A 25,249-nucleotide genomic window follows, 5' to 3' on the forward strand; every position below is an offset into this window, starting at 1 on the left:
TTAGGTCCACTGATGGAATCACCATGTGGCCTGGGGAATGAGTGTTGATCAAAGTACCGTTCATCCTCTTGCTCTCCCACTCTTTTTTTAAAATTCCAGCTGTGCCTCTGGAAATGCCCTTTAAAACTTGCATCATATGCTTTTTTGATAAAATGACATGACTCAGAGAATGTAAGTATCTGGAATTATATCTCATAAACTCAGCTTTCAAAACTTAAGTGTGTTGAATCGAAGCCAGTCAAATGAACTAAAGCTGGCTGGGGGAAGACAAACACGGAAGAGTGATGAGTGACTCTGGGCTGAACAGAGGAATGCCTGCTGTGAAGCTGTCAGGGATGAGGAACCGTTTAATAGTTGACTCTCTCATCATCCTTCTTGATCTAGAAGGCAGATGTTAAAACCACCTTAATGAGAATGTAGGTGATACTAAATTGGAGGCATTCTCCAAGGCATAGAAAATATAGGTTGAAAGTGCACAAAAGGAAAAAAAGGCTTATCCAGAGCTACCATTGCTGTAATAGAAGATTCAGAGCTTCAGAGATAATATAACCATGCGCAATACTCATCTATCTCATTCTGAAGGGCCTCAAGTTGGGAGCTGGAAAATATGGTTACTTTTACTGTCTAGGTACATTCCTCAGTTCTGTGGCTGCAGATACCTCCCCCAGGAATGACCATAGGATTCAGAGGTCCAGTTTTAAAATATGCTGGGCACAGCAGTGGCCTTGTGATAGGAGACAAGTTTAGTTACTTCATATATATTTATTGAGCACCAGCCCAACATTGTGTTAGGTTCTGGGAATATAGCTATAAGGAAACAGGCATGGCCCCTTGTTCTCAAGAAGCTCAGAGTCTTTATAAGGAAGAGACAAATAATATGTAGCCTGATAAATAAGATAATTACTACAGAGTATGAGAAATGCATTGAAGATTTGGAGAAATCTGGTAAAGGAGACCTGAAAGATGAGATGAAATCGCCTCCAGAAGAGCTGGGGGAAGAACTTCTGTGCAGGTGCCTTTGAAGGGAGAAGGTCTGTAGGATTCACAGGACAGAGAAGAAGGCTGGATGTAGTGAGCCGGGAGAAGCGTGATGTGAAATGGGGTTGGAGAGCTAAGCAGCAGACAGATCATGCAGAGTGTGCAGATCACCACAAGAAGCTTGGATTTTAGTCTAAGAGCAATGGGCAGCCAGTGAAGGGCTTTAACAAGGAACAGATATGTTCTGATTTAAGTTTCAGGAGGATGACTTTAATTGCTTTGTGGAAAATGAATTATACAAGTGAAGGCAGGGAGTCTAGACAGAAAGTTGCTGCAAAGAATATGAGAAACAGCGATGGCTCAGAATAGGGTAATGGCAATGAAGAGGGCAGAGGGGATGGCTGAGAGAAATAGTAGAGGTAGAAATGAAAGGACAAGTAGGTGGGTTGGAGAAACCATTTTTACATTCTGCCTCCTTTTATACAGTCCCTAGGATAGTAATTTCCTAAATTACATCAATACTATACAAACTCCCAAGTGGATTTGAGCTCTCCACTCCTCTCCAAGCAAAGGTGGACTGGCTGAAAATCCTGGCAAGGGACTTGAATTGATATTAGCATAGTTGGATATTGGGTCCTTTTCCAGAGTTCTGGACCCCAGAACTTTCTACCAGCTTCACATCCCCTCTCCAATGAGCCCTGATCCTAATTTAGTCTTGACCACAGAAAGCAGTCCTTCACCATCATTCACTTGTATGATTAAAACTTTCTCTCCAGGCCTCTACCCTGAATTTATTCCTATTTGGAATTCCTAACCCACCCTTCTTCCCATTAGTGTCATCTGTAAACTTAATGATGACCATGTTCTGTATTTTAGCATCCAGGTCCTTCAGAAACAATGTTCTCTGTATTTATTGTTGAAGCTGTGAGCAGATTGCCATGCTTCATGTGCACAGGCACTGAAATCTGAACCAAGGAAATGTGATTTTGGAATGAGACTGGTTCATACCATAGAGTTTAATTTAATATTGGAGTTAGTGTTGTAATCAAAATAAAACACCATAGTTGATCTGATACATCTGATATATGTGATTGTTATTGTTATGGTAGAAATGACATTTGTATAAATGACTTATGCACATTTCTATTTCACAGCTACACCACAGTTTTCTTTATAAGAATTGTCAATAATTTTCTCTATCGCCTATGCAAATAACTCACAATAAAGGCAAAGATTCTATCTAGACCTTACTTCTAATCATTGTTCTCACAGAGCTGACATTTCCCTTGTTATACCTAGTTTTCTCTTATACCTTCCCCTCAGCCCCAGGTCCTTAAATAGCACACATAATTGTCTTCCACATCTGACCATATCGAAGGCCAGAAAAAGCAGGAAGTCTCACTTCTAAGACTGTGGACTTTTCACCTGAGGTCTGATGGCAATCATCATATCCCTGTTCTGTGGGGTGACTAAGGGTGTGTAATGTTGGAAAATTACATCTTAGACAACGCATTCTTAGACAAGCCTGCATATAATTTTTCCCTGCACTCATGGGAACGTATAACCTACAGTGTAGGTACTCTTACTAGAGAGTTGCATAAAAAGTTTAATGTTCCAACATTATTCATGGTCAGTGTTAAAAGCTGCCAACACTATTTTCGTCATGCTGCCAAATACTCAAATTCCTTTATGGAGATAAAATATTTCTACTAGTCTCATCCTTCTGAGTTCACATGCTCCCAGACCACCCCACCACCACGTTTCACTTCCTGTCCTTCTGAGATCCAGATAACTAAGATGTTAGTCACTATAGCAGCCCACAGCCTGCTTTGCTTTCTCTGGGGTGTCACCCATCAAAATCAATTTTCACCAAAGGAAGATCCCTCTGTTCCCCTTAATTAGCAACTGCCATCTTTTCTTCTCTTTCTCTGGCTTTTCCTTTTATAGTCAAAAGCCACTTTGGCTCTCCTTTAGAACTGCCTTCCCATCAAGTCTCTCTTGTGTTTTCTGGACTCCCACCCTATTTTATAGTGTATGCATAGCATACAACAAGAAGGGGATATTGCAATTCTATAGAGTTGATAAGGGAGGGCTGGTCATGCCATCTACCTTATTTGTAGGACCCCATACAAAATAAAAATGTGGAACCTCAACTTCAAAAAGTGGCATTAAAGTTACTAAAATATAAAGCTTTTTTTCCTTTTTGCCAGTCTCTTGACCTGTAGTATTTTTATTAGCTATTTCTTGTTGTTCTAAGTAAAGAAAAATTAAAATTTTAAATAATTAGCATGAATTTTGCCATCCATCCTTATATTGTGCATGTGGCTTAAATGTTAATACAAGAGCACTTAAGTTGTATGCAAATTATCAAAATACTAATTCAAAAGAATATATGCACCCCTATGTTCATTGTAGCACTTTTTTTGATAGCCAAGATTTGGAAGCAGCCCAAGTGCCCATCAGTAGATGAGTGGATAAAAAAGCTGTGGTACGTTTACAAAATGGAATACTATTCCGCCATAAAAAGGAAGGAAATCTTACCTTTTCCGACAGCATGGATGGACCTGGAAAGTATTATGCTAAGTGAAATAAGCCAGTCAGAGAAAGACAAGTACCATATGATTTCACTTATATGTGGAATCTAATGACAAAATAAACTAGCAAATAAAATAGAAACAGACTCACAGATACACAGAACAAACTGACAACTGTTAGAGGGGAGGGGTTTAGGGAGCTTGGTGGAAAAGGTGAAGAGATTAAGAAAAAACAACAACTCATAGACACAGACAAGAATATGGTGATTACCAGAGGAAAATGGAGGTGGGGAAAGATAGAAGAGGGTAAAGGGCAGGGGGAGGGGGAATAACTGGTTATGAAAGGAGACTTAACGTGGGGTGGTGAACACACAATACAATATGCAGATAATGTATTGTAGAATTGTACATCTAAAACCTATATAATTTTATTAACCCATGTCACCCCAATAAACTCAATAAAAAATAAAATAAAAAACCTCCAAAGCAGGAAAACATCTTTCTCTGACTGGTATTTTTTACATATTTGCTAATGAGTGTCTGCACAATAAAGATGTGGTCTGTAGCTTGTTTTCCAAGGAGAAATCCAATTTGGCTCTCATGGATGTTGCTGCTACTCAGATATAGTTTAATTCTTTAATTGAAACAGCTGCACAATAGCTTGTGGGCAGTGCTGTGTAGGCAATGTTCCACAGGCTTTCCTGGAGCTGTCTGGGTGGAGACCACCTTCACTTTTGTATTCTGAATCCCCTGCGCTCATCAGAGAGGCTGTCAACAAAATGTCTCCTCTGGTTGGCCCTTCTGTTGGCTGTTAAAGCTGTGGTTGTCTTGTGACTGATTTCACCGACTCGATTCTACTCTTTGTAATCAGAAAGGTGCTAGCATTTTGCCTCCATGGATGAAGGAATAAATCAATTTCTCTCCAAATGCCCTTCCAGAAATCTCTCCACTAGCTCGGCTTCTGTAGCCTGCCCAGAAATGCATTATTATAAAGCCTCTTCTCCAAGTACCACATGTGCACTTAATTTTCACGACTTGCACAAATAAATACTTTTATTACAAAAAAGCTATAAGGGGATAAATTTGAGGAGAAAAAGGATCTGCTCAAACCTACAAGGGCTTACCTCCTTCTGCCTACCAACACACAAAGAATGAGTCAATTAAGGAAGAGGTGGGACCTCGGAGTTAGCTCAAAAACTCTACTGAGACACCATACTGGCTTTTGCCCAGCTAAACAATGAGCTCCCCCAAGTGTGAGACTGTGTCTTAGTTCTTTCTATTTGCTCAGTGCATCACAGGTGCTCAGCAAATGATGAAGTTCCTCACTGGCTGCTCCACAGAGCCCCAACTGAGCCAATGCCCTCCACCCTTACCTAGGTCTTGGATTGATGGGGCTGAGTACAAAAAAATTCTGTAATTTTGTTTCACGTATATCATCTGAAGTCTGTCTACAGATGCATAAGAAAAACAAGGGGCAGAGGGCCAGGCCAAAGGGAAAATAGGTGTTGTGTTAGTCTCTGAGAATACAACAGTGAGAAGACACAGTCCCATCATCATGAAATTCATAGTCTAGAAGGGAAGAGACATATGAATCAGAAATTCTATCAATAAATGTGCAAAAGAAACTGAATCAAGTGTCCTAAGAGAAAGAAATGGTTCTCTGAGAACATGTAACACATAAATGTGATTTAGCTCAGGTGGGGGGTTGGGGGTGGTCCAGGAAGCAATCCCTGAGAAAGTGACCCTAAAGCTAGCATCTGAGATGTGTGGTGTGCGTGTGAGGTATGTGTGTGCGTGTGTGAGCGCGTGTGTGTATGTGTGTGTGTGTGTGTGTGTGTGTGTGCGCGCGCGCGCGCGCGCGCGTGCACCTATTGGGAAGAGGTGTGTGGGATGTGAATGGGAGAAATTAGAGAAACAGGAAGGCCCTGCCCATGGTGGGAGGGGAAACAAATCAATGTCCTTGAGCATGAAAGGCAAGGTGAAAGGGCCCAGTTTGTATTAAAACCACTTGTCTCAGTCTCTTGCTTACAAGCACTGGGGAACCATTGGATGTTTTAAGTAAGGTGGTCAAACAATGGGAATGGAGGGATTTCACTCCCTCTACAAAGAGCAGTATGGAAAAGCGTAGCTTTCAGTATTTCCAAAGGTGCTATAGTCCTATGGAAACTTCCTGGATCTGTCCTGCAGTTCCCTCTCTGTGGAGAAGGTCAGAACAGTAGGATTCTCCCCTTTACATGTGAGCTCTGGCATACTGCCATGTCTGGTGCAGAGAGCCATGGTGATGTTCTACTTCATTTCTTCTTGGCTCTCTAAGGTCAGATATCTAGATAAAGTGCGGCTACTGGTGCAGCATTTGTACCCACTAGAGTTAATTGGGTTTTTGTAACTTTGGACATTAAAAAAGAGGTTCTATGAAGGAAAAATATTTGCTGTACATGTGTACTTTCCAGAAGCAGGAAATGTTGGAATTAAACAGGTTTAAGCACCTGTAGTAAGGCCTGCTCAAGAAAACCATGACCTTCAAACCTTGCAAAGCTATCTTTTCACTTTCATTCAGCACTGGAAGCCCTCCCAGGCATCAGGAGGTTGAATCTTTATTTGATAACAACTCATAGGACACTTCTTGAATACCAACATTCTTGTTCACAGGATGCAAAGATAAGCCCTGATCTCAGGGAGCTTCCTTTCAACCATCATTAAACTTTCCAAAATATGCACACAAGTGCACACACGGACACACACCAGTTAAGTTTATGTTTTGGGGCAACTTGAGACATAACTGTGAACATACTATAAGATAACTATTCTATTTTCATGAGGCAAAAAAAATCAGGAATGAGAAAAATAAGCAATATTTATTAAATACTTTTATATATCAGGCACTATAATAGATGTTTCCAGGTGTATCATCTCATTAAACCCCTATGAAGAAACTGAGGTTTGGATATAATAAATAACTTTTTAGGGTTTGAGTATATATCTTTCAACTGTAAGCAAATTATTTCTCCACGTTTATTTCTGTGAAACATTCTCCAACTCCCTCATCATAATTAATTGCTTCCTCTTTTGAATTCCCAAAACAAGTGGTTCCTGCTCATGTGGTGTTTACTTTAGTGAGTCTCATTTTAGAGAGTTGTTTACATGTATCTTGGCCACTAAGTTCCTTGAGGAGAGGAAGACTTCTTGTTCATCTTTGTATCACTCAAGCTAAACAGAATATCTTGCATACCACTAATATGTGCTCATAAAATGCTTGTAAAATAAAAGAATGTATTTGCAGCTCTCACTGGGTTGGTCAGAGCCCAGGGCCACAGCCCAGCACCCCTTCTCACACCTAGTTCTGTAGTGTATCATCAAGGGTCTTATGGTCATGCAATGTGGAAAACCTAGTTGGCAAGCCCAAGCCCTGCTCACACCTCCACAAGTAGCTTCCCCTTGCCACCTTTCTAGACCAGTGGTACAAACTCCAGCGCTATGGTCCACTCTCAGGAAGTCAGACTCCAGGTTGATGTCCACTCAAGCCCTGAGAACACGTGAGGGCCTATCTGAGCAGAGGATTCTGGGATCATGGGGATTCAGAACATGGTCTACAAAGAGGCATGGGTCCTTGGCTCTCTGAAGTTCTTACCCCATGGAGAGGGGGGCAGCTGAAGATGGGCCAGAGCTTGGCTCTCTAAAGCAAGGGCCCCCTTGCCCAGCTCTAGATTAGTAGAAATAGCAAGTGTGAGAAATAATGAGTGAAGTAAGTGGATAAAGACAAAACTTTTCAAAAATATGCACTGGATTCATATGTACTAAAAATGATAAAACAGTACTTCAGAACTAAAGTTCTGGGACACATTAGGAAAGATTTAGCCAGTGCACATTTGTTAGATATTACTATTACACTGTTTGACTGTTTTCTTTCAGGTATTTTCTTTATTTATCTCACTTATCCCTGGCAGAACTTGATCTCACCAAGATTTTGTGGGCTGGGATTGGGTTGGGAGGAGGTGGTGCTGAGGACAGAAGGGAAATACAGCTCTTGTTGCTGTGCTGCCAGGAGCCATCCCACCCTCTGGAATTAAGGATTTGAGCATTTAAAAAGCTGTGAATCCTGTTTAATACCCTTTCTCTATATCCAATCAATCATCAATTCCAATCAATTTTATCTCCTAAATATTCTTAACTCCCTCATGTTATCTCTAATTTAATTTCCTCACCTTGATCAGATTACCATTATATTTCTTCCAACTAACCTAAATGGTTTTCTTCAATCCATTTTCTGCACAGCTGTGAAAGTCAACTTGCTAAATGTAAATTGAATAATGTCACTTTATCTCTTAAAATTCTGCAGTGGTTCTAAAATCCTGAGGTCTATATCAACCTGGACCTACGATCCTCATCTTGTATTCACTTGCTGAGCTCCAAGCTGCATTAGTCTGCTTTCAGATTCTCAAACATTCCAATTCTTCCCCAGGTCAGCCCTTTACATAAGCTCCTTCTCTTGCCCAAGACTCTCTCTATCTCCTCCTCTCTTTTTCTCAAATTTTAAATGTCACTCCATGAAACTCATTCCCTGGCTGTCCCTATCCCCAGACTGGGTCACATCTTCTATTATAAGGTATCATAGATTCCTCAATTGTCATTAGTACTATTAAAATTAATTAATCACCTAACTCATTGGTTTAAGGACTTTCTCTCTAGATTATAAACTTCATGATGGCAAGAAATTATGTGCCTTATTCACCACTGTAACCCTACTGCCTACGTAGAACCTTAAATATTGTCTGCATTCCATAATTGAATTCTAGCACCGCCTATAGATAGGCCAGGCACTCTGCTAGGCATGGGCTGTAGGAATGGGTAAATAATCTTAGACCTCGAGGAGTACATGATTCAGCGATTAATCCAGTAAATTCTGCGACCCTCTGTCAGTTTCTTTCTCTTTTCCCATTTATTTTGGTTCAACTTACTCCTCCATATATTGCTTTGTCTAGCTTTCAGACAACTGACTTTTTGACAAATACTCAAGAAAAAGAAAAGATTTAAAACCTCTGTCATTTCAGTGTCATCTTCTATTAGTTTTCCCTCTCCAACTAATAAATGGACACTATTTTTCTTCAATCTCTTCTCATGTCTGATACATTTAAAGAATGTCTGTTTGTGTCTCTCTTTGTCCCTTGAAAATTGCAATGCATTCCTTGCTGTGGATTTTTTTATTGACATAAAAAGCCATTATATTTGCTTTCTTTCTTGAGGACTCTTATTATCTGAAAACTTCTCATTATATTCCATCTTTTATACAATAACCTTTTTGTTGTTGTTTGAGATGTGTGTGCATTTTTTTTCTTTTCTATCTGTTCTATGCATAAAGACAATTTTTCTACTTTTTCGTGTATTTCCTTAAGAGATATTTAGAGATCATATTATTTAATTTTATTTATGATTATATAGGCACATATTCATAGTAAAATAAAAGAAAGAGTGAGAAAGGAGAGAGGGGAGGCAGAAGCAGGGAAAAAGGAAGGGAGGGAGGAAGGAAAGAAGGAAGGGAATACAATTTGAGTCAGCTAAGAGTTGGTTTACATGAGGGATAGATAAGGACAGCGAAAGAGGGAGGATGGAGAGTTTAAAGAGGAGAAGAAGGATAAGTAGGGAATTGGAGAATACATGTGAGAAAGGAGACTGTAAATGGTGCATGTAGCTATGTAAAGGTAAAAATTTCACATTCCCCTTGGTTTTTAACCTACCATCAACGGACTTAACAACCAAAATCCTTCAGTCCCCTGAGGGAAGAGATGATAAACTAAGAGCAAGTCACCATAAACACACCTTCCTTTGGGTAAAACAATTCAAAGAGATGTCAGCCTATGGGTGGATCGATGATGTCATCTTCAGAAAGGAAGTTCTGATTAACAAATGTATACATATTTATTCTTTACTATCTTTTCAGTATATTATTTGGCACATTCAAAAGAGTATCCATGCATACATGCTACTTTTTAAGCAAAACAATACAATCAGCACCTGTGAATCCGCCGCCCAACCCCAAACCTAAAACATTGCTTTTTTGACAATGTTTTTGATAAGAATAGAATTGATAAGTTCTCGCATATCCTATTTTCATATTTCTCTTGCTCATCTTAAGGTAACTATTATCCCAAATTTTATGTTTATCAATCTATTGCTTACATGCCTATTCATATAATTTTATTACAAATGAAGGTGTGCTTAAATGACATATATGACCTAACTGTGAACAGATATTTTTAAAAAACAAAAAGTAAACATTTCCTACACCATACAAGAGGCACACAGCTATTGCCTAGAACATGTTTTACCTGGGCACATTATCCTTGAATTCTGGGAGGTGGGGGGGGGGGGGGGGCGGGGGAGGGGAGGTAGGGGTTGGGAAATGAAGGCTTTTTGTCCACTTTTGGAAGTAGAAGTGAAGAGATTCATCACAAATAGTTTTCATACAATACCAAAGGATAGGCAGGGAGAAAGGAAATGTATAAACACTTTAAAAGTGCTTTATCTAGAAATAAAAAATCAGTGAATCTGCCAACAGAGCAAATTTGGGGCTTAACACTGGATTCTCCTTATTGCCATGTTACTACTAAATAGTGAATAGGAAGCTTCTAAAAATAAAATGTGTTCTGATTTTAGTCTCTGAATTGAAATGTTTTCCATGTTTTCTTCTTCTTTCAAGATTTACTTCCATTATAAAAGATCTAGGATACTTTCTTAATAGAAAAAAAAAAGACATTATTATGAAGTTTCACTTTCAAAGGAAGGAAGGAGAGAAGAAAGATCCCTGAGTGGAAGGAGGTTGTTGTTGTTGTTTTCAGTCTCTTTCATATTTATTGATAAGAAGACTCGGTATCATAAAAATAAAGTTCTCTTCATTTGATCTGTGAATTCAGTGAAATTCCAAGTTCTCAGTAGATTTTGTTTAGCTACTTGATAATCTGATTCTGAAATGTCTTTGACTGAGTAAAGGCCCAAGATTAGCAAGCCATTACTGAAGAATAAGACAGGAGGACTTGCTCTACCAAATTTCATTACATATAAAACAACTAGAGGCCCAGTGCACGAAATTCGTGCATGGGGGGGGGGGGCCCTCTCAGACCAGCCTGGACCCTCTCCAATCCGGGACCCCTTGGGGGATGTCCGACTGCTGGGATCAGGCCTAAACCGGCAGTCGGAAATCCCTCTCACAATCCTGGACTGCTGGCTCCTAATCGTTCACCTGCCTGCCTGCCTGGTCACCCCTAACTGCCCCCCCTGCCTGCCTGGTCACCCCATGCAGCCTGCTTGTTCAGTTGTTTGGTTGTCCCTCATTAACCCCCTGCCAGCCTGGTCATAGTCAGCCATCTTGTGAAGGTATGAGGGTTAATTTGCATATTACCTCTTTATTATATAGGATGGTAATTAAAACTGCATTCATGGTGGCCAGCCAGCATGGCTCATTGGTTAAGCATTGACCTATGAACCAGGAGGTCACGGTTCAATTCCTGGTCAGGGCACATGCCTGGGTTGCGGGCTCAATCCCCAGTGTGGGGTGTGCAGAAGGCAGCCAATCAATGATTCTCTCTCATCATTGATGTTTCTATCTCTCTCTTCCTCTCCCTTCCTCTCTGAAATAAAATTACCTATTTTTTTAAATGTAGTAGTGGTACAGGACAGAATAGATAGCCCAGAAATAAACCCACGAGTATATGGAAGTTTGATGTATGATACAGAGAGCGTTGCAGATCACTAAAGAAAGGAGAGACCCATTTAATAAATGATGCTGATATAACTTACTATTCATATGGAAAAATATGAAATTAGATACTTATACCAGAACCTAGATAAATTTTAGATTGATTAAAGATGTAACTATGAAAAACATTAAAAGTTTTCAAAGAAAATATAAAATATCTTTATGAACTAGTCATGAGGAAGGACTATTTAACAAACAACAAGAGCTAGATGTTATGTCCCCTCTAGATTGGCAAAAATTAAGAAGTATGAAAATAACAGATGTTGGCAACAATGTGAATCAAAAGGAACTCAGACACTTCTTGAAGGAAGTATAAGTTGGAATAATTGGAATTACTTTGGAAAACAATGTGGCATTAGCCTATAGAATTGAATATTTTTATATCTGTGCAGGACACAGCAATTCCACTCTTAGGTATTGCTCTCAACAGTGCTACGGGGCTTCTCTAACTTTAATGAGCAGCAGAATTCCCTGGAGAGCTATACAGTCTGGAGGCCCCGCCTCTGAAGATTCTGATCCAATAGGTCTTGGATAAAGTCTAAATCTGCAATTCTACGAAGCACACAGTGATGAGGCTGCTGCTGGTTTCCAGTCATGATTGGAGCAATGCTTCTCCAGATTGCTTCACCTGCACCTTGGGAAACAGGAGCAAGAATGTTGAAGGCTACATTGTTCATGATAGCAAAACTCTGGACACAACCCAAATATCAATCAGCAGGAGAATGTATAAATGCATTATAGTATGTTCACACAATGAAGTATGCAACATTGAAAATGAATAAACTCTGGTAGTATAACAACCTGGATGAATCCTAGAAGCATATTGTGAAAAAGTAAGTTATAGAAAATTACATAATGCATGACGCCAGTTTTTAAAAGCTAACAAGCTAAATAATATATTGCTTAAGACAAAATTCAAACATTAGCTGAAGGAATGAAAAGCACACAAATAGGAAAGGGAAGAATCACATAACTAGATGCAACAGTGTGGGTATTATTGTAGCTTTTAAGGTGGATGATAGGTTCTCATATGCCTCAGAACTTTCATGTAAGGTACATATGTCCTCCTGTATATGAGAAATATACATAGTATACACAAAATGGGGGGAAATTAAATGAGTTCCAATCAAGTAAACTAAATAAAACAAGAAAAAATTACAAGAGAAGTAAAACTGTAATAAATGACAGAAAAGATCCCGGAGAAAATAAATATACAATGTGCAGGACAAACTTGAGACTTCTTCTTGCAGAGAGAAAACAGAAAAGAGATGATACTTGTGGAGAACTGAGGATGGAAATCTAACAGACTCCTGAAACAGAGACTGGAGCAAACAGAAAGAAATAAGATTAAGGCTTTATTTAAAGAGCATTCTCACAGGTTGGAGAAAGTCCTTAGTCTTTCTTATCAAAAGCACTCCCAAATACCAGAAAATTAATGCAGAAACCCACATTGACACATTCCTGGTAAAAGTTCAAATATCAAGGATAAAACGTGACTCCTATAAGCATCCTGGCAGAACATATGAGATAGAAAATAAACAGACTAACCAAACATAGAATAAAACTAATGCCTCAAGGTTCTCTAGAACCACAAACACTATAAAAAGTTACTTGAGTTTATTTAGGAAAGTAAATGGATATGACTAATTAAGGAAAATTTGAACAAAGAAAGAAAAATTATAATAAAATGGACTTAAACCTGTAGATATTAAAATGTAAATTTTAATCATTAAAATGATGTGAAACTGATAAAGAAATAGGGTTCAGTGAAAGAAAATAGAAAATCCAGATGCAGAACTATATATATATATATATATATACATATATATATATATATATATCCCTAATATGCAAATAGATCAAACAGTGGAACAACCGAACAACCAGTTGCTATAATGTGCGTTGACCACCAGGGGCCGCATGCAGAACATGGCAGGTGTCGACAGCAGGTGGCAGAACATGAAACATGGTGGGCATCGGCCACAGCGGGATGGTGGAGCAGGTGAGGGGCACCAGACCAAGGCAGGGCGCCGGTCACTGTCATCAGGGCTAGCCTCTGGTGGTTACTGAAAATTCTTTGCTCTCGCACACCACTAGGCGCTCACACCTGCTGCAGGTGCCAGAGCGGTTGCTCACACACCACTGCCGGCGCTGGCCCTGCTCGCACCCTCAGCTGGTGCCAGAGCCACTGCTGGTACCCACTGCCAGAGCCCAGTGCTGGTCCCAATCACTCGGCGCCGTCAGCGGTTGTGAGCAGCGGCTGCCAGCCCCGATCTCCCTTGAGGGCTTCTCCACCTCTCCCTGCTCCTGACGGGCAATCAGGGCAGCAGCCACTGTTCACGTCCGCTGACAGCACCGGCCCCGCTCACACCTACTGCTGGCTCCAGCCCCAATCGCTCCATGCTGTCAGCGGGTGCAAGCGGGCATGGGAGTGGTGACAGCTGGAGCAGGGCTGCAGGCAGACAGAGGACCAGAGGCCATGACAGGAGGGGCTGGGCAGGGGCACGGAGGATGGGCTGAGACCTACCTCTGTGCCCACCGCAGCCTTGCGGCCCATAGTTCCTTTCAAGGTGCACGAATTCGTGCACTGGGTCCCTAGTATACATATATTTACATATATTTAATCAGTATTATAGATTATAATATGATACATATATAATATGTAAATACATATGTAAATGTAATATATTAAAATAAGATACATCAGCCCAGCTGGTATGGCTCAGCAGTTGAGCATCAACCCAAGAACCAAGAGGTCACAGCTTCAATTCCCAGTCAGGGCACATACCCAGGTTGCAGGCTCAATCCTTAATAGGGGTGTGTAGGAAGCAACAAATGGATGATGTTCCTCTCTGTCATCGATGTTTCTATCTCTCTATCCTTCTCCCTTCCTCTTTCTAAAAATCAATAAAAACATTTTAAAAAATAAATAATATATCATACATGATATAGTATATTATATATAATTATATAATTACTAATATATTATATAAAATAATTCTATATCATATTATATAATACTAGAAGCCCGGTGCACGAAATTTGTGCACAGGTAGGGTCCCCCGGCATGGCCAGCAATCAGGGTAGATCTGTGGGGCGACCGGCGGGCCTGCAGGCTGGTGGCAGCTCCTGCATTGTCTTCCCCCTGGTGGTCAGTACACATCATAGTGACCAGTCATTGGGCCGTTTGCTCGATTTGCATATTAGGCTTTTATTATATAAGACTAGAGGTCCAGTGCACGAAATTCATGCATGGGGGGTTTTCCCTTAGCCCAGCCTGCACCCTCTCTAATCCGGAATCCCTCTCACAATCCGGGACCACTGGCTCCTAACTGCTCACCTGCCTGCCTGCCTGATCACCCCTAACTGCCCCCCCCCCCGACTGGCCTAGTCACCCCCAACTGCCCCCCCTGCCAGCCTAGTTGCCCCCAACTGCCCCCCCCCCCCCCGCTGCCTGGTCGCCCCCATGTGCCCCCACCCCCCGTTAAGGGCCTGGTCACCCCATGCAGCCTGCTGCTTGGTCGTTTGGTCGCCCCTCACTAACCCCCTGTGGGCCTAGTCGCCCCATGCAGCCTGTTCGGTCATCCGTTTGGTTGTGATGGTCACTTAGGCTTTTATATATATAGATACTAGAGGCCCAGTGCACGAATTCATGCACCAGTGGGGTTCCTCGGCCTGGCCTGTGGGATCGGGCCGAAACTGCTCTCTGACATCCCCCGAGGGGTCCTGGATTGCAAGAGGGCACAGGCTAGGCCAAAGGACCCCACCACTGCACAATTGGGGCCAGAGAGGGACCGTGGGAGGGCTCCAGGGTGTGTCTGGCCCATCTCATTCAGTCCCGATCAGCTGGACACCAGCAGCAATCTAACCTACCAGTTGGAATGTCTGCCTCCTGGTGGTCAGTGCACGTCATAGTGAGCATTTGGATGGCCTTAGCATATCATAAGCATATTACACTTTGATTGGTTGAACAGCCGACCAGATGACTGGACACTTAGCATATTAGGCTTTTAGTACATAGGATAATACTATTTATATTTGTATATATTTACATGTATATAAAACTTAATATGTGATAAAGATGAACTTAGGGATAGATTATTCACTATATGATGCTACAACAACCAGTAAAATATTCAGAAAATAATAAGGCTAATATCATACACCAAAATATTTTTCAATGAACTAAAAGATTAAATTTTAAAATAACAATAAGAACTAGAAAAATATAAGTAAAGCTTTATCTGATCCTGTGTGAGGAAGGACTTTCTAAGAATAAAAGAAAAGGAAGATATGGAGAGAAAAATATTGACATATTTAACTGTAAAATTTTTTAAAATTCTTCATGTCAAAAAAGTCATAAAAAGTAATAAAAGGCAAACTACAAACTTGGACAGAACTTTTGCTCCACATACATTCTAAAGGTTTCTTACCACTAATATTAAAAGACTAGAGGCCCAGTGCACAAAAATTTGTGTACTCGGGGGCGGGGGGTCCCTCAGCCCGGCCTGCGCCCATTCACAGTCCAGGACCCCTTGGGGGATGTCCACCTGTCAACTTAGGCCCACTCCCCGGGGGATCAGGCCTAAGCTTGCAGTCAGACATCCTTCTGGCTTAGGCCCCCAAGGGATCGGGTCTAAACCGTTAGTTGGACATTCTTAGTGCTGCCACGGAGGTGGGAGAGGCTCCTGCCACCACCACTGCGCTGGCCAGCCATGAGCCAGCTTCTGGCTGAGTGGCACTCCCCCTATGGAAGTGCACTGACCACCAGGGGGCAGCTCCTGCATTGAGTGTCTGCCCCCTGGTGGCCAGTGCACATCATAGCAACCGGTCATTCTGCCGTTCAGTCAATGTGCCTATTAGCCTTTTATTATTATTATATAGGATATGTTACAAATCTGTAAGAAAACGGTGGACATGTCATTAGAAATATGGGTGACTGTGATAAACACATCACAGAGTAACAATAAAAAACAGAGAAATTGTAATCTAATGAGAGCAAATTAAACCAATGATATTCTGTATCTATTTGCCTAACAATGATGAAATATTTGCCATTTTAAATAATAAGAGACTGTCTGTAATAGTCATCCTAAGGCCACTTAAAGTTAATTAAGATAAATGGTCCGGCAAGGTTTAGAGCCCACTACTCAGGGTAGATTTGGATCTATTCTGGTGTCAAAGGGGCTTTAAGACTTTGTTCTGATTTATGCAACTCACCAGACATTTTTAAGCAGCTGATGTTATAGATGGCGACACAAGGAAAGATAAAAATATTATTCAGAGACTTCTCCTGGAAAGATGAAGGCTGAGAAGACATGGTTGATGTCTTAAAGACCTTGAATTCACTGAATTCCAGAATTGCAGGAGGTGGGGGGCGGGGGGCGGGGGGTGGTGGAGAGCCCCTAGACAAATTAGGAAGCCCTGTGTTACATGATGAGTTGTAAACACTGAAGTCATTACCCCATAACAGGTGATAAATGCTTACACGATGCAAATGCAAATTTTATATTTGTATCAAATACAGAAACAAAATATGGTAATAGCGAATACAAATTAAGGTGTTGGGTAAATAGGCTTTTGTAAATTCAAATACATGTGTGGGTTACAGATTGAATATTTATTAATCAGTTCCAAATGGACCATGCAATAGTTAAAAACATCACATTCTTTTTAGTTTACAATTGTTCTTTTTATTGTAGAATTATTGAAGGTGACCCAGAATTAGCACTAGGGTTTGCAAACGTTATTCTGGAGTCTCTACCTGGAGCAGCTTCATCTCCCTCACACCTCACCAGGCATCTTCAGTGACAATATTTGAAGAATAACATTTTGGGTTTGCATATTGGTAGCAATCCTAAAGATTGGAGATCTTCCATTCTACAATTAAACAGAGCCATAAACCAGTATGAAAGTATAGTCATAGGAAAATAAAGTTGAAAATTTAAGGCTCCAACTAGTTGTTATTTCATATGAAACTTATTTCAAATGAAAATTTGATTCATTTGATTGTATGTGGCTCTGAGTCGTCCCCCCACACCCTCACATACACATACACACACTTACACTCCCCCATTAAGAATGTGAAGGTCTCTTTGTTTAGACAATGCTGGCTTCACTACCAACCCAGGCTGAACGTTTTGTCGGGTGACCATGCTTACAGGGTTAGTCGCTTTGGTCAGGCTTTACTCCTGCTAAAAAGTACTTTCTGGTCTGGCTGGTCTATGTGTACTCAAAACACCTGAACTGCATCTTCCCCTGACTCTCCATGTCTCTGTTCTTCTCAGGATTACTGGCTCTCTCTCCTCTACAAGCGCTTGATCGGCCCCAAAGTCTTGGCCGTGCACGTGGCTGGGCTGCAGCGGAAGCCACGGCCAGGCCGAGTCATCCGGGACAAACTAAGGATTTATGCTCACTGCACAAACCACCACAAGTAAGTCTTCAGAGCGATGGCACAAGAAGCCACCCTAGGGGCTTCAGGCTGTGGGCCCCTCTTAGAATTCCATGCCATTTGGGACCCCTTCAAGACACTGAAAACTGCCTCTGGAATTACATTCTACCTGCTCTTTGTGTATTTCAAATGATCTCTGATGAATAGCTTTTCTGCAAGTAAACTCCTTTCTCACACTTACAGTATTTATTCATAAAAGATTCATGAAAATGCATGCCATTTATTCATTTACTTCTTCATCCAACAAATATTTACTGAGCTTTTCCTCTGTGCCAGTTGATGTAATGCCCAAGAGGCCTTTTTGTATGCTTCTGGCTAAACCACAGCAAGAGACATAAACTCTGTTCCTACGATCCACCAGCAGAGCTGGAGACAGTAAGTCAACATTTCTAAGACCTACTGCTGGAGAGCTATCAGCTGAAAACTCAGCCCAGACCAGCGCATCCCAAAGCAGGGGTCCCCAGGATGAAAGGTGTGCCCAAGGTAGTCATGTCAGCTTCAGAGCCATTTTTAGTCTTTCAAAATCTTTTCAGCTTTTTTAAGGGTTAAGAAATTAAACAAAATCTGATTTAGGGGCTGCTCCTCCAACAACTCAGCGTAGTAGGTAATGTGTAGCTGTCCTCCTCCTTTTTATCTGAAGCACTGGCTGTCATTAGAATTATCTTTCAAACAGGAAAAGTAATTATCAGTAAATAAAGTTTGGCAGATAAAATGTTTTAAAACATGAGTATCATAAGGGTAAAAACTTAAAACTGAGCCTAATGCAAACCCTTCAGACTATAAATGGCTTTCTTACATCATTTCAGGTTTAAGGAGCAGAGCAGGCAGACCTGGAAAAGAGAATTCTTTCTCTTAACGCAGAGAAACAGAGTGGGGGCCGGGCACAGTGTCTCCAGCCAGACCTTCATTCCAGCAAGCCCATCAGGGGCTGATGTGGGCAGTGGATAGCACAAAGAGCCCCAGCGGTCAGGTTACAACAGACGCTCCTTCTCCTTCCTGATGAGAGAAGAGCTAAGCCAATTAATTTATCATGATAAGATTTTTCAAAGAATCACTCTGAGCATAGGGGGCCTGGGGCCAGTTGTCTTGTCTTTAGATACAAGTCCCTATTGTGGATGAGAGGAGACTGGTTTGGGCAGAGGCCAGAGGTTTTCAACATCCCTTTTGCTCAACAGGAAGCTCAGTCCAATACCTGACAGAGAGTGACTGCTTTACGGCCTTGGCCTGAAGTTATCTGATCACCACACAAGGAAACATTGTGTTCCTTGTCTCCACCTTGGCCCTGGAGTAACCGCCCAAAAGTGGACCCCCAGCTTCAACAGAGAAAAATTATTCTTGGCACCTTTTGTCTCTTTTGGGAAGCACATCAGTTTGTGGCTTTTATACTATAAGTCTGAGGACTCAGGGAAAAATGTCAATAGCATGGGTTTAACAGGACTTGAGTGTCTTCACAGAGGGCTCCTCATCTTGTCTCATCCAAGCGTCCATCCTGACGTTCTTTTATGTTTTCATGGAAGTTGTCACTAATGTTCTGAGTATACCATGAACTCAGGGCCAGTGTCTCATTTGTTTTTGTGTTCTTGGTGTCTAATATAGTGACTGGCATAAAGAAGTTCTCAGTAAATATTTGATGAATGAATGAATGAATGCAGAAATAGGGCATTGAGGCATTACTTCTGACTTAGACTTTTAGCTCCCTTCCACTTTGATATCACCACATCAGCCAGAAGGAGAAGGTGTGGTGGCAGGGTTAAAAATTCTATATTCACTAGCATGAGGACTCCAGCAAGTTATTCAAATCACCTAGATTCAATAGTGTCTCTACATCACCAGCTCTCCTCGTCTTTCTATGGGGAGTCACTCCAGAACCTCTCTGGGGAAATGGTACCACTGTGCTTTGGTCAGTAGCGTTCCTCCTCCACATAGAAAGAAAGAGAGGGAGGGAGGGAGGGAGGGAGGGAGGGAGGGAGGAAGGAAGGAAGGAAGGAAGGAAGGAAGGAAGGAAGGAAGGAAGGAAGGGAGGAAGGAAAGAAGGAAGGAAGACTTTACTAATCCATTCCACACATGACCCTAATGATAGTAATTGGGGTGAAGTTCTTTTTGTTCCTATTAGAAAAGAAAATCCTCAATGGATGCACTACACTGGGTAAGAATGCTGGTCTCCTCCATGTCAGTGGGTGTCAGATACCCCACATAAGTAGGCACAAGCAAAGAAATGTTTCTGCTCCCTCTCTGGGAAGCCAGGTGCCCTGTCTGTACCCACTCATCCTCCACAACAGTCATGACTCAATTGACTCATGTTTCAACAGTCATGAAACATTATTGACTCAATTTATTTGTGGCCAACAAGGCTAAGGTCACAAAAACGTCCCAGAGTGGGCATGTTGGCTTCATACTGTTCAGTCTTGACCAGTAGTCTGAAAATATATATCCTTGGTCAAATCAGGGACTGGTGAGAAAGTGTAAACTTACCAGTAGAATAACCCAAAGAAAGTATCTATAGACACAACTCCTGCACACCAGTGTGTATTGAACACTTGCTATGTGCCAAGCATCTTGCCAGTAATTTGCACTTATATTGAATTCCACAGTTCTGATGTGTTATTCTTATATGCCAATAACACCATTAATAGTGAAACAGTTTTACATTTGAGAAGAACCCTTAGAGATATTTTGGCCCAGGATCCTATACAACACAGACATTCCTTTTATACTCTCTCTGATGATTATACAACCTCTACTTGATGCCTCACTGTCTCCCATGGCAGAGCGTTGCATTGTGGGTCATTTCTGACGTAGGAGAGCATTGTCTTTTATGATAGGTTTGGGAGCAAAAGTTAGATGCTCATACCACCACCAGCAGGTGCTTTTCTGCTTTCTGTTCTAGAGGTAACAAGTCAGGACAGTGATAGCATGGCAGTTCTCACCTTAGGTCTTCTTGTTCAGAGAACAAATATGTTTTGACTGGGAGAAACCTTTTTCAAAACCATTCTGCTGAGACAATGTATGTTTCTGGGGAGGAGTTGCAGTCCTTAGCCAAGTTCAGAACCATTGGAACCTGGTGAATATTGAAGCAAAATTGAGCCTTTTGGGGTTCAAGTTCATTTATTATTGGCAAAACATGACTTCCTGTTTTTTTCAGAAGACTCATAAAAAAGGTTCCTGAGGCTTCTTGGACATCAAATGGCTCTTACAAAACAATATTTTGATGAGTTAAGTGTAAATGAATCAGAAACATGTGGATTAAATTTCCCTTAAAATACACATGGGCTTTGAAATTAGGGCAAAAAAAAAATGTTTGGCAAAACATGGCCTGACTTTTACCAAACCCAAAAACTTTGAATTAGATTTAGAGACAATGGACCAACCCAGTTTTCAAGCACATTGACTTTCCCTGAGAATGATTGTGATCCCAGAGCATCATCCACCCTCCCTTCCCTTTTCCAGTCCTCCAGCTTCACTGGAGACATTTCTAGAACAGTGACTGTTTTTTATCTGGAAGTCAAGATGCACCTCCCCATATGACATTCCCCACCTCTTACGTCCAAGATATTCCATTTCCAGCTTCCCTTCCTGACTCACTTCCTCCTCCTCCCATGGCAACACAGAGATGTCAGGCAATGAGAGAACAGCCAGAAAGATGAACTCCAGATTCATGGATTCTCTGCTGGTGGTAAAATGTCTCCATGAGTGAGACATGGAGCAAGACAGGTGTTCTACCAGACAAAAGGGACATTTATTAAGAGAATCAAAAACCACCTGGACTAATGGCCTGCAGGCCTCACCTTTAGTCAGACCCCATTTTTTAGGGAAAGGGACTGTTTTCTGTGGGCAGAGAATATACATGCTTCAGGACGTTCAGCACAGTACTTTCAGGTTGGTGCTGTACTCCCCAGCCAAAAGTGTGTCTTCACAGTCAGATGGCCTGCTTAATGCTCTTGCCCATCAGCCAAGCAGGGAAGGTCTGGCTGAGGCAGTCCTCAAGCCAGTTCCTACCTGAGGAGGCTGCAGGAGTTCTGAGAGCCTCTGCACAACAATCTCTAGGCAGGTTTTCAGTACTGGTTTGTTTCCCGCAGGGGAACTATGTGAATGGAAATTAGGCCATTGCCAAGCAGCTTGAAAAGATGGCTTTCCCTGGAGCAATGTGTGATTTCAGATCTCCCTCCCCTCCCCACCACTGCCCCACCTCCCACCCTTCTGCTCTCCAGTCTCTGAGGCCTCGTTATACCCCGGCTCTGCAGAAGAGAAACTCATAAATGCAAGCGCAGGGCTCTCTCTCCTCCTCCACTGTTGGCCTTTGAGAAGGTTGTTTGATGATTGTTAACAAAAGGGATTACCATAGTCAGCAAAACTGGTATCCATGTATGCCTACTTTCCTTCACACTCTGAACCAGAGTAGCAGTGGTTAATGGTGTCTTCCTCAGTTCTGCACAGCTAAGTTAAGCTTAAAGCCCACCACTGGTGTTCTTTAATGATGGCAAATGCTGACACACTAGAGCATCTTTCTTCAGAGCTCTGGTGACACAAGCCTGCTCAAGTAAATTGGCATTCTCTTTTGACCTAACTCATTTGGTTTCAAAAGCTAATTCACACATTTCAGGGGATTGAGAAGGACCAGAGGAAGGGGAACCAGATAGAAGAGACGTTTTCATTTAATAATTTATCAGAATATCAATGTAGGCATACAAAAAGCTTTGAACACAATAATATGCCCCCTTACACATGCAAGAAAAATCATGACAGAGAGCTGGTGGGGTATACTTTGCTTACTCTTTTCATAATCTGAATGGATCGCTCTGGGCAAATGTCCCCAAACCCAACTCATCTGCCAAATATCCTAAAGAGATTAAAAATGCAGATTCTCAGGCCCCAATCACAAATGAATGGAATAAAAAAATTCAGGCATGAGCCCTGGAAACTATATTATTAAAAAACAATAAACAAGTTGTCCTTCAATTGGTCATTCAATTCTTTTTTTATATATTTTTTTTATTGATTTCAAAGAGGAAGGGAGAGGAAGAGAGATAGAAACATCAATGATGAGAGAGAATCATTGATCAGCTGCCTCCTGCATACCCCACACTGGGGACCAAGTCGGCAACCCAGGCATGTGCCCTTGACCGGAGTCGAACCCAGGACCCTTCAGTCCGCAGGCCAATGCTCTGTCCACTGAATCAAACCAGCTAGGGCTCAATTCTTAATTATTACCCTTAGAAGCAGAGATGAGTGATCCAGAGGCGGAGGGGTGCTGTTTCTGCAAGGAATGGTATTTTCCTCTGGGCAAAGTTGACGTAGAGTTTCTCTGAACTCCTCCTTTGAAGGCAGGACCAGGTCATTTTTTGTTTCCTCTCATTAACCCATCCAGATGGGGCCTTACGGGACCCCTTAAAAACAAAATATTTTTTCCTACAAGAGAGAAGGAAATCATTATAGTTTTGTTGATATATGCTGAAAGGCCATGTAGACATATAGTTTTCACAGGCTTCTGAACATCCTGTACTGGTTTAAAAGGATTCCAAAATGGTGAAGAGTTTTATAATCTAGGAGTAGGTAAAACAGCTAGAGCAGAAATAATAAAGATCAATAAACTTGACTACATAAAAGTTTTAACTTGTATACATAAAATACAGTATAAACAAGCTGAATTAGTCAAAGAAAACTGGGGGACATTTTATAACATACATGCAGGCAAAGGATCACTATCCTTAATAAATAAATAGTTTTTATAAACCAATAGAAAAGAGGCAAAAGACATGGTCAGTTTACAAAAGAAGAAATTACATGCCAGATGAAAAAAATGCTGCACCTCAGTATGAATTTTTAAAAAATACAAATTAATACAACATTGAAATCCCATTATCACCTCTCAGGTTGAGACAGGTTAATATCCAGTGTTCTTAAGGGTATGAGGAAATGTGTGTTCTTATACATAGTCAACCAGAGCAAAAAGATACAAACTTTCTAGAGAATTAATATGAATGCTATCAAAATGTGTGTATCAGTTAGGATCAGTGAGGTTATGCTGTGATAACAGAAGACCTCCAAATATCCATGGCTTTCAATAAGAAAATGTATTTCTCATTCACACTGTGTGTCTGTCACGGCTCAGCTGCAGCTCTGCTCCATATCATCTTCACTCCAGGATGCAGGTCAATAGGGCCCCTCTAGCCAAGAACATTGCTGGTCTTCTGGCAGGGAGAAAAGGGGCATGGCAAAACATGGGTTGGCTCTTAAAGTTTCTGCCCAGAGGCCTTATCCACCCACATTTCACTGAGCAAAGCCAATAACGTGAGCACTCTAGAGTTCAACAGAGCAGGGACAGAAAATGTTCCACAGGGAGGGACACCACTGGGAATAAAGAGTTGGTGAGGAATCATACAATGTGCATTCCCCTTGACCTAATGTTTCCAACTTTGAAGACTTCATCCATCAGAAATAATCATGATGTGAAAAAGGTTTCTGTGCAAAGTGCTTCATCACATAATTTATAATGGCAAACAACTGAAAACAAAGTAGGACATTAGGTAAATAAATTATGCTGCATTTCTATGATTGAAGAATTTAGCATTCTTTTATAAGCAGAATATACCACATAATAAGATGGGAACATGTTTACGATGCTCATGAACTGGAAAAACTGTGTGAACAATGTGATCCCAGTTATGGAAAAACTGAGAAATATGTATGCATGTGCCACATACTCAGTAAATATTTGTTAAATTAATAAACTAAAAACTACTGGAAGGATGTTTACCAAAATGTTATTATATTCCAAAATACTTGGATTATGGGAATTTTCTTTTTTCATTTTTGTATTTTTTTCTATTTATTTATTTATTTATTTATCTATCTATTTATTTATTTATTGCAATTAGCATGTTTTGCTTCCATACTCAGAAAAAGATATTTTGTTTTTTCAAATCATTGCAATGCATTTAAACAAAAACAAATGGAGTGTGGTGAGATGTGAGCATCTTCTTTGCAGAAAATCACAATAATAAGCCCTTCCTGTCTTTGAAGGCCTAGGGTGGCCGAGAACCATAAAATAAAGTGGCCTTTCCTAGGGCTGTCCTGTTTCATGCAGTCTGTAAATTATTTAGAAGCATTTAACTGACCACTGTTTCCATCTTCTCTCTCTCTCTCTCTCTCTCTCTCTCTCTCTCTCTCTTTCTCTCTGTCTGAATCTCAGCCACAACTATGTTCGAGGGTCCATTACACTTTTTATCATCAACCTGCACAGATCAAGAAAGAAAATAAAACTGGCTGGGACTCTCAGGGACAAGCTTGTGCACCAGTATCTGCTGCAGCCCTATGGACAGGAGGGCCTGAAGTCCAAGTAAGTGCTGGCCTGGAAATAGCTTAGGCGCAAGGGCAACAGGAGCTGGGTGGGGAAGGATCTAGAGTCTCCCCTTTGCTGAAGGTACCAAGGGTGCTGCTAATTAACTCAGGGGCTCAGTAGGATGGAGTCAGAGGAATACTGACTCCCTTTGGGACCCTAGTCAAGCATCTCCTGTCTCTAGGCTTGGATCACTCAAC

General features: G+C 41.2%; 1 protein-coding gene across 1 annotated transcript in view; it reads left to right on the forward strand.

Annotated features, from left to right (window-relative positions):
* Positions 1-25,249, forward strand: part of HPSE2 (heparanase 2 (inactive)) — a 541,259-nt gene that overhangs the window by 491,343 nt on the left and 24,667 nt on the right. Inside the window, exons 10-11 of the mRNA XM_070432547.1 lie at positions 17,550-17,695; positions 24,903-25,049. Of these exons, the coding sequence (XP_070288648.1) occupies positions 17,550-17,695; positions 24,903-25,049 (293 nt within the window). The remainder of the gene's footprint in view (positions 1-17,549; positions 17,696-24,902; positions 25,050-25,249) is intronic.

This window comes from Myotis yumanensis, unplaced genomic scaffold (genome assembly GCF_028538775.1).
Source record: "Myotis yumanensis isolate MYYU_CA2020_CCGP unplaced genomic scaffold, mMyoYum1.0.hap1 SCAF_13, whole genome shotgun sequence".
Taxonomy (NCBI): Eukaryota; Metazoa; Chordata; class Mammalia; order Chiroptera; family Vespertilionidae; genus Myotis; species Myotis yumanensis.